Source organism: Phalaenopsis equestris, unplaced genomic scaffold, assembly GCF_001263595.1.
Source record: "Phalaenopsis equestris unplaced genomic scaffold, ASM126359v1 Scaffold000359, whole genome shotgun sequence".
NCBI lineage: Eukaryota > Viridiplantae > Streptophyta > Magnoliopsida > Asparagales > Orchidaceae > Phalaenopsis > Phalaenopsis equestris.
The window spans coordinates 392200-402636 of record NW_018164801.1 but is presented as its reverse complement, the minus strand read 5'-3'; the positions used below and the strand labels follow the sequence as shown (position 1 = coordinate 402636).

Here is a 10437-nt window from a genome sequence, read left to right as displayed (position 1 = left end):
AAAAAAATTTGTTTACGTTTGTCTCACTTACTTATTGAACGAATCGAATATGAATTCACTAACAAACCGAACACAAGCTGTTCGCGAACAACTAGCTTTTTTTTGACAGCCCTAGCAGTAAATAATAAAAAGTAAATTATTAAGGTTAGATATATAAATATAGAAAAATAAGTAAATGTTCTAATTATAATATTACTTTCTCTCTCCCCCTTTTTCTCTCTCTACCTCGTTTTCTCCGTAACGAGGGTAGTTACAGTAATTGTTACTGTAACTACAGGACAAAGGTAGGAAGCCTATTCTTATTGGTATAAACGTAAAAATTTGTATTAGGATGGACTTAATAGTAGTTAGATTTAATTCATATTTAATATTAATAACTAATTAAGTTCAATAAAACCTAAATTTCATCCTCTAATTAATTTTATTATGATATTTTAATATTTTTTTCTCATATTAATTTAATATTAGTTTGGAGCTTAATGGGTCAAATTAGACAGAGGGGCAGCGGTCTCTTTCAAGTTTAGTGGTGAAACTCTTAGAGCAAACCGACGCATAGATTATCCTTTTCGATTTGGTTAACGTGGGAAGAGGAACTTTATATGCCCACCTCTTCATCTTCTTCTTCAATCATCTCTGTCTCCTCTCTGCCACCATTATAAGAGGAAAGCAGAGCAGGGGAGAGTGGGGACGAAGGTTGGTTCTTGAAGAAGGAAAGGATAACGGTAGAGATAAAGGCGGAGAAGATCTCTTCCTCCTGTTTCGCTCGCTGCTGGTATATAGGATTTCTCTTTTGAGATTTTTCGCCCTGGTTCAGGAGGGAAAGGGGAGAAAGGAGGAAGCTTGCCCACGAGTTTTGGCTGAAGAAGACGGCCGGCTTTTTGTCTGTGAAGTTCGCCGGAGGGAAAAAAAGATTGGATTTTTATTACTGAATTGGTGAGAGATGTGGGATTTAAATGGTTCGCCGGAAGAGGTGAAAGCTGTGATATCTCAAGTGGAGGAGATCTCTTCAGGCGGATCGGGGTCTGCTGAAAACTCCAGCTCCTCCACCGTGGTGATAGAGCACTCGAACGGTGGTGCCGGCTTCGAGGACTTCTTTGGCCTAGAGGAAAGTTACTCAAGCGAGCCTGTAGTAACCCACCAGTTCTTCCCGATCGGAGAACGGCAGCCGGAGATACCATTCCTTTCTTTAACTGCCGGCGGTGTGCCGGCCGAGAAGAACAACTGGTTCGGATTGAAACTTTCGGAGCCGGCCATGGCCGGCGGCGTTGTGAAGACCATGATGGTCTCACAGCCAATAAAGAAGAGCAGGCGGGGCCCAAGGTCACGGAGCTCACAGTACCGTGGTGTTACCTTCTACCGGAGAACCGGCCGTTGGGAATCCCACATCTGGTATTCCTTTTTCACTTTCCCTTCTTCCACAGTACTAGAAGAAAAAAGAAAAAAAAATTGATGAATATTTTCCATTTTGACTTTCTTGAAAGATATTCGCTCATTATCCTCTTGATATTGTTTTTTTCAGGGATTGTGGCAAACAAGTTTATTTAGGTAAGAATTATATTCACAAATTTTGACAAAAAATACGTTTTTCGATTCTTTAATTCAGAAAATTTTCATCTTGGCAATTGTTTATTACAGGAGGATTCGACACAGCTCATGCTGCTGCAAGGTAGTAACCCTCTTCCTTCTTGTTCTTTGAAGCCTAAAGATTTTTTTTTAAAAAAACCTGTATTCTCTTAATTCTTCCTTATAAAATTTGAAGTTTTTGATTAAACTCAATATTGTTTTAATGTTTTAATTGCAGAGCATATGACAGAGCAGCCATTAAGTTTCGAGGTACTGAAGCCGACATAAACTTTACCCTGAGTGACTATGAGGATGAACTGAAGCAGATGGGCGATCTGACAAAAGAGGAATTTGTTCATCTTCTTCGAAGGCAAAGTACAGGATTTCCAAGAGGAAGCTCCAAGTTTAGGGGAGTTACTCTCCACAAATGTGGGAGATGGGAGGCCAGAATAGGCCAGCTCTTAGGCAAGAAGTAGGTTTCATTTCATTCTCAGATTCTTATAATTTCTTTTCAGTCTTATTCCAATCTGAGCTTTCGAATCCTTCTTCTGATATCAGATATGTCTATCTGGGCTTATTTGATACAGAAGTTGAAGCTGCTAGGTATGAAATACTAAACCATAATGCATTTTCAGAATCTTAAACTTATATTTCTCCTGTATAAATCCTTGTTGTCTTTCTGAATTGCAGGGCTTATGATAAAGCTGCAATCAAGCTCAATGGGAGGGATGCATTGACCAATTTCGATCCAAGAATATACGAAGAAGAGCTCAAGTCTGAAGGTCTGTATCTGATTTGAATTAGTTCAAACAAAGTGTGAGATTCATTCAATTACATAAAACTTTTCTTTTTTCTTTTTTTTTTATTTTTTCTTTTTTTTTTATTGAAAACTTATAACAGATGTGGAAGCTGAACATAATTTGGATCTAACTTTGGGGGGCTTCGGCTCGAAAAGGAGTCGCCTTGAACCGATTGAAGATGACGGGCTGATGGTCATGGATCAGAGGATTCCAATGAATTATGAATCTGAATGGATCAGAAACACTAGTGCCAAGGTATAACAATCTTCTTTTGTTCAACCTTCTGTGAAAACAGATTTAAAAACATAACTAAGTTCGAATAGTTTATTCCTTGTGTAGTATGATGGAAAGCCTAAATTGCCTGAAGAAGAACAGTATGGAACCAATCATCATCCCCTAAGCAGCGTATATGTTAAAAATCCAGTTTTTCAGGCTAATCGGCTCGAAATCAATGGCCATCAGCAAGTGGGTAATCTGTAAAAAGAAATAAATTTGGAAACTTTTCTTGATGAGTATGCATAATCTGATCACCTGAATAAATTTAAATGCAGTTTCCAAGCAGCAGCCATGGAATTAGAAGTAGAGATGGAGGTTTAGGAAGATTCTCTCTATCTGTTGGCGGCGGAGAGCAGCCTCGAAGGCCGCCCGTTTCTGTAACCGGCGGCGGAATCCAGTGTGGCCGGCAGCTGCTGCTTTCACTGCAAGTAGCTCTCCTTATCTGCTTTCCGCCGCTGGAGCAGCATCATCAGGATTCTCTTATCAGACTGTGAGGCCTCAACCCAAGAAAATAGTGAGGAACTGAAGAACTATGAATCAAATTATGGAGTTTTTTTTTTCTTTAGTTTTTTTATGAAAAGAATAACTTGTTCATGGTTCCTCTGTGATGGGTTAGAGTTGCTTTGATCAGTTTTAGTAGTTAATTCAAGCACAAATAAGGCTTGGATTTTTCCTTGCACTTGATAGGATCATGTGTTTGTGCAAGATGAAATGTTGAAGCTAAGTGCAAAATTTTATTCTATTTGGTCTTCATTTTGCTTTTGTTTCAAGTCTAATCTTATTTGTAACAATAATGTATTTTGATTTGCTATTTGATTTCTATTAGTAAAAATTGTCTGATAATTCAAAAAAGAAATTTTTTTGTATTATGATAATAAAGAAAATTTGTTATCTTAAATTTAAATGAGTGTTTGATATACAATCTTGAAGGTTAAATGCGATGTAAAGTCCCCAAGATTAAGAGAGTATGTGCAGATTAGTGGGTTGAAATAGTTCCATTAGGTTTAGTTTGAGATTATGAAGTCGTACTTATTCTATATTAGTGTATAGAGATATAAAGCGAGTGGGGAGTTTTCTATCTTGGAGGTAGGCGTTCAAAGGTATTGAGATTGATGGAGGTGCCAAGCTATGTCAATGGTGATGGAATGTGTCAAACTATGATGGGCATCAAGTGATAATTGTGTTAGTTGAAAACTACATTATATTGGTCAAAGATGATTATCCTTAATGTTACTAAGGTTTAAGATCCTATGATTCCGTGAACTTTTGGTGACTTGGTGTGCTATTTGGATAAGCTAAAACATCAAATAGCTTGCCCACAATCAACTTATAATGTTCTCTAGTGTTCAAGACTCTAAAGGATTAGTCATGCTTAATCATAGTTAGACTTAGATGATTATCTTGAGATAAGCTCTATTATGTCATTTAGAGCATATTGACCAAATATGACTTAGCGGATCATTTTCTAGTTTGTACTTTGTGGCTCTTAGAGTATGCATAAGGGTCGTAGAACCCATGTGGTTATAGCCCCTTCAGCGACCTACTCCAATTGCCCTCAATTCCCTTGTCGACTTAAATAAAAAATCCTAACATACCATCTAAAAATTGTCTTGCTAATTAATGACAATCTCAACCCTACAAGCGGCATGCAAGTAAGAATACCATTAAATAATTAAATGACCCCTACAACATATCCTTTTAAAGTTATTGAGACGGGCTTATCCGTGGGGAATATCTCAGCTAACCTTCGTTCGACCCTCCTACATGAGTTCACTTCAAGCCATTTTTTTTTCTTTTTACTCACTTCATTGGGTGATGCACACATGGTTGACTTCAATTTGGACTAAAATACCATCTTACATGCAATTAAATATTTGTATTTCACTATAACTATTTTCAAACAAGTGCAAATGCAAGTCTACCAAAAAAAAAATGTATATGACAATAGCCATAATTTGAGATCTAGCAAATGGCAACATGTTGATATTTAGAACATTAATGGTCAATCATACATGCAACGAAGATGATACAATAATCCAATAGTGATAGAGTTAATCAGTAGATTAAAATTGTGAGTTTTGGAAAGGGTTTGGGGGCTCTTTTGACATCTTATCATTAGTTTAAGAACCATTCTTAATGTGTTGAATTGGACTAAAATAAAAATTTATTTAGTCTGAATCAAAGTGAGCTGCCCACAAACCCTTTCAATATATGACAAAACAAAACAAATTTTCATTATATTAAAATAATATTAATAATAATACTCAGTGCGTATATTTTAATTTTTTTTTTTAAATTGATAAGACATTTATGTATTTCTATGTGCCAATTGTCAAAAAGAGACAACTTTGATTTGTTTAGATTTAGTACTACATAATTTCTTAGCATTAGGTTACTGGTCCAAGGTTACATGTCCATGGAAAAGACACTTAGAAGGTGATCTACCTAGAAGTGGAACATAAAACTTTTATTTTAATATTTAAATTGATTTTATTATTTTTATTTAATTTATGAAAACTTTATGTGCTGTTAAATGCTAAATTGTTGTAGTTGGCATGCCCGGAGAGTTGAGAGTGAGAGAAGAGATTAGAAAGATGAAAAATGATGACGTGAATTTTGGGAAAAATGAGTGTGCAACGCCTTATTCGTAAAACAACACCTATTGATAATCAGAGGTGACTCGAGCTTACAATTACAGTATTATTCCTCTTTATCTCAACTGTTAGAGGGTCTTTTTTGTCTTTTTTTTTTTAATGTTGGGTAGTTAATATAACCACCTATCTAATAAAAATAACTCAATAGACGTCAGTTTCATGAATGATTGCGAACATCAGATATAGTATATGTGTTGGCTTCAATTTTTGATGTCGTGTGGATGGGGTGTCTATTTAAATTACACGGGATTGTGTCTAGCTTCCCGTCGTCAAGACATCTGATCAGACCTGCTAGTACGTGCCCCGAGCATATAATCAGGACTGATAATGAGTCGACCCTACCTAGAAAAATTCACCATAAGGCGGGGTTAGCATTGACTCCAGACGTGTTTTACGTTCGTTCCGATGTTGAGAAACCCGACTCCATCAATCCAGCCTCTTTTGAGGCCAAGGGTAGTTGTCAAGGTTCTCCACAGACATTTTGGAGAAATTTGGGTCCGAACCAATTTTACCCTCGCGAGAGGCTAGGACGCCCGTCAGCACAAAAAAAAAAAAAAACCTCAATTTAAAACTCTTATAATGTTCATTTTTAAGTGATGGGGTTGTATTCTAGCAATACATAATGTTCCGTGGGTTCCAAATCAACGAGGATCTTCCTAAGGTCAACCAGACAAAAATTAGGGTTTGGAGCACCCTACCCGCATCGTGATATGAGGCGACAGTTAGTGACGATTTCCCTAATAAATGACCAATAAAAATACATATTTTTGATTTTAGGGGATCATAATTCACTCATATGAAGTCTCCCATTGCTTTCGGATCGAAAAATTTTTTTGTCAAATGTTTTTCAGTGAAAAACAGAATTTTCGAGTTAGACTACTGCCCTGACGCCAGCCCCTGGTACCTAAGCGCCCATAACAACCTCTAGTCTCTCCAAATCAAGAGCTTAGAAAGTAGATGCCAGCCCCTAACTCCAGCGCCTAGGCGTCAGCTTTTGAAAAGTAGGTGCCTGGAGCAACCCGAAATGCATTGTTTTCAAACCGAGAGCCTGGAAAGTAGGCTCCAGCCTGCTGGGGCCTAGGCGTTAGCCCCCAGCGCCTTGGCGCCAGACACCCAACACTAAAGAGTCAGACCCAGCTCTAGGCGCTAGGATCACCGCACCTAGGTGCCAGGACATTTCTGTTCCTTGTTTTCTTGGATTTCTCACCCGGTACACCCCCATATTTCTTGTGTTGTATGTAGATATGCATAGCGAGGAGAAAAAGCCGTGGATGGAGCCTTTTTGGCCTCTTTTTGGAAGGTTCTAGGAGGATGGAGTATGCTATTTTTGGCAAATTTGGGGGGGATTTTTGGAGAACTAGTTTATGCTCTTCTCTCCCCCTCATTTCACCAATATCCACTCATTCTCAGCATTGGGCCTCCTCCAAGGGTTGAGAACTCTTTTTCTTCCTTGGGTCATTTTCTTCCCTTGGAGTTTGAAGATTGGAGATAAAGTTTTCTCTTGGGAGCTAAGGAAAACCCTTGAAGTGAAGAGCATTTGGAGAGCTTGAGAGTGTTAGAGGAAGAACACTATCTTCTTCCTCAAGAGGTTTCATCCTCTTGGATTTTAGAGCTTGGAGCAAGGGCATTGAGGAAGACACTTTTTCTTCCTCAAGGAGAGAGCTAAGGAGTTGGTTATCTCCCTACTACTTCTTCTTCAGAGACCTCGTCCTTCTCTAACGACTTTCCAAGGAGTATAGCTAGGAAATCTTTATCCTAACATGAGGACAGGGCGACCCTGGCAAGCTGACGGCCTCTCCTTTGGAAGGAGAGCTTCATCTTCCATCGATGGAGATGAAATTCGCCGAGCTTCGACGTTCTCTCTGGCAAGGAGAGCTTCCTCATTTCTTTGGAGAAGGACTTGTGTGGGCTTTTCTTCTACCATTAGAAGAGCTTCATCCCACTTGAATAAACACATCCACAACCACTACGATGGAATAACCTTCTAAACCCTTGTGTTTTCTTCCCTAGCTAGCACTAGGTGTCATTGCAATTCTTTTTGGTCTCCTAACGGCTAGGCGAGTGGCTGACCGACACTAGTTGTCACGACCATATCCCATTGATTGGCCATTTGTTTTCCTAGAGGATGCCTTAGGTTATGGATCACATGCATAGCCAAATCCCTTCGCGAAGCCGAGTGATCCACCATAATCCTTAAACCTAAATCCTAGTGGGTCAGAATCACAATTTCCCACAGCTTTAAAACTTTCAATTTTCCTTAGAGGGGTTGGGATAGTTCGATCCTGAAGAATGAGAAAAGCTTTGTAGCTAGCCCATTCTACAAGAAAGTAAGAGGTTTATATGATAGAAAAAACTCTGTAGCTAGTCTGCCCTATGAACGGTGAAGGACTTCTCCTATGAGAAATCGAAAGGTGAAGTTCTTCACACTTTCTTGGCAAGGCATCCTTGACGTGTATCCAAGCGCTAAACCCTATATGCATATGCAAGAACGTTAGATGAGTGTGGTTCGCTATTGATCGCGATTATTGACATTGCATGACGTATTATGTCACAATATGTGTTTTGCATGAAGCAAGTTGCACCTGCACATTGCCTCGAGTGACCATCATGGCCTGGTCAGCATAGCACGTTGCCTTGACGGGTTTCCCCGACCCGATCGACATAGTGCAGTGCCTTGACCGATCGCCCCAGTCTATTTGACATAACATGTTGCTTTGGTCGGCCACCCGGGCTTGGTCGACATAGCATATTGCCTCGACCTGTAGCCCCGTCCCGGTCGACATAACACATTGCCTCGACCGGCCGCCCCTACCCGGTCAACTAATCATTCAAATAGTGTATATTTTGCATGTGCATTAGTTTTGCTTGTATGATGTTTTGCATGCTCGAGTTGCGTTTTAAGTGTCCATTCATACACTCATCCCAGTTCTATGATTCTCCCCAGTGAGGATCATCATTCCTTTGGGTCATTGCCTCCACGACATTATAATACAGATTGAGTTATGACATCGGTGACACCATTGCTATCTTTTTTTAGAAAAAAAAAAACTACATAAATACCACAAAATCTTATGTATTTACATTTTTAACAACTTCATAATTACCTTTATAACATTTCAATGTCATAAATCTATGCCCCAAAAGGATATAATTCACTTTGTAAGTAATTACATTATGTTTTTATGAGATATTTAAGATTCCATTGGCATGTTTATAAATAGGAATGTTTAGGTGTTAGATTTGTAAATACATAATAAATGTGTGGAGTGCATGTAAATGCCCCCAGCTTTTTATTAAATTATCCAAATATTTAGCCCACGTTTGAGGCTTTTATATTAAAATTTGAGGCTTCTTATAAAGAAATGCCTATAATTATCTTTTGATGATAATAAATATTTATTTACAATAAAATAAAATAATTTGAAAAATAAAATTAATTAGGAATATTTACCTGCATAGCTCTCACTTCTTATGAATTTATATTCCTAACATCTAAATTTTAATTTTTACATATATATCCTTTTACCGGTGCATAAAAATGTGCATTTTATTTTTTAGAAGTTAAATAGTGTTATTTCTCACGTGATATGAAAGATTTAGGTGGTATAAATATAAATTGCAAAATTTTTTTTGTTATATATGCAAAAACATAAAAAATTGTTTGACCCACTTTTCCATTTGTTGACTCACATATGTTAGCTCGTCCTCAGATGCATTTACTGGTACTTTATTTACTTTTAGAGGCCTTGCAATTAATTTATTTATGTAATCAGACAAGTTTAAGTATTTTAAAAGATCCCCATTAGGCGCATGAAGGAGTTAAGTTCAGCTCGAGCCACCCTCGGCTGGAGCTAGTTCGAGCGGCCTCACTAGTATTATAATAAAATGACAAATAGAAGGAGTAATTAGAAGATAAATAATAAGAAATCATTTAAATAAAATATTTTTACCGCTCTATAAAGTCTTCAAATTAGATATATGTTGTTATAGTAATATTTTTTAAAGGAGTCGGCTTAAGAGCTAATAAGCTGAGTCGGGCTAGCTTGAGATTGACTAATTAGCCCATCGAGTTCAGTTCACGAGTCACTTATTGAGCAGAGCTTGAGCCATCTCACGAGCTGGCTTGACTCACGTACACACCTAATCTCCATTCAACTCCCCCCTCCTTTTGGCTTTTCCATATTTTTCATTAAGTGCTCTAAAGTATGATTTTGGCTTTGCCATATGCTTCATGATGTGCTCTAAAATATGTTGTGTAAGATTTTTTAAAATAAAGTAATTAAATATATGTAGAACAAAAATGAAACTAAGCTATTATGACATATTATTAAAAAGATATTTGTTCATGTTTAGCGTTAATATATGTTGTGTAAGATTTTTTACATTAAAGTATTGAAATAAATGTAGAATAAAAATTAAACTAAGCTATTATGACATATTATTAAAAAGATATTTGTTCATGTTTAGCATATTAATAGATACTCAAACATTAGCATTAGCATAAGATAATCATGTTTGGTGATGATGTTGATGTGAATGTATATAATGTGCATGGGGACATGCATGGATGATTCCCTATCATGCACTTTTATAGGTGAAGTTTTTGCATGTGATTCTAAAATAAAATCTTGCATTTTCCAATTTGGAAATTAATAAAGATCATCCAAGCAAAATTTGATGTTCTCTCTGAATTAGATCATGCCAAAGAATCATTTTCTCCTCATTCGCCCTCTCCCTCGAACTCAGCTTTGTCACTCACTCGACTTACCTCCCTCCCTCGTTCTCTCTCTCTCTCGTTCTCTCTCTCTCTCTCTCAACTATCTCTTACTAAGTTTCCCTTCTTATTCCATTCTCATTCTATATCTCTATTATTCTCTCAACTTATCTCAATATATGACACGAATCCCGAGATGATATTTTAAGAAAAAAATATTAAAATTTTGATAAAAACTCATCCAGAGCTCCGATTTCAGCAAACTTATAGTTAAACTGATCAGCTCAATGAGACAGACTTAATGATATGAAAGTTAGTCCAATCCAAGTCAAATCAAGCCCATATCAAATCATTAAACCACTCTTGGAGGATTTTCGGAGGCATTTGAAAGATCAAACGGATGTCGAATCTAGCGAGTTCATAGTCGAAT

At 37.3% G+C, this 10437-nt stretch overlaps 1 protein-coding gene across 1 annotated transcript; it reads left to right on the top strand.

Annotated features, from left to right (window-relative positions):
- Positions 1–549: 549 nt before the first annotated feature.
- LOC110026222 (AP2-like ethylene-responsive transcription factor TOE3) lies at positions 550–3381 on the top strand. The gene is given in 10 exon segments (XM_020727089.1): positions 550–1389; positions 1520–1545; positions 1636–1666; positions 1802–2035; positions 2122–2166; positions 2254–2345; positions 2464–2618; positions 2703–2828; positions 2915–3037; positions 3040–3381. Coding segments are annotated over 10 exon segments (1407 nt in total). The 5' UTR covers positions 550–940; the 3' UTR covers positions 3166–3381.
- Positions 3382–10437: the final 7056 nt, after the last annotated feature.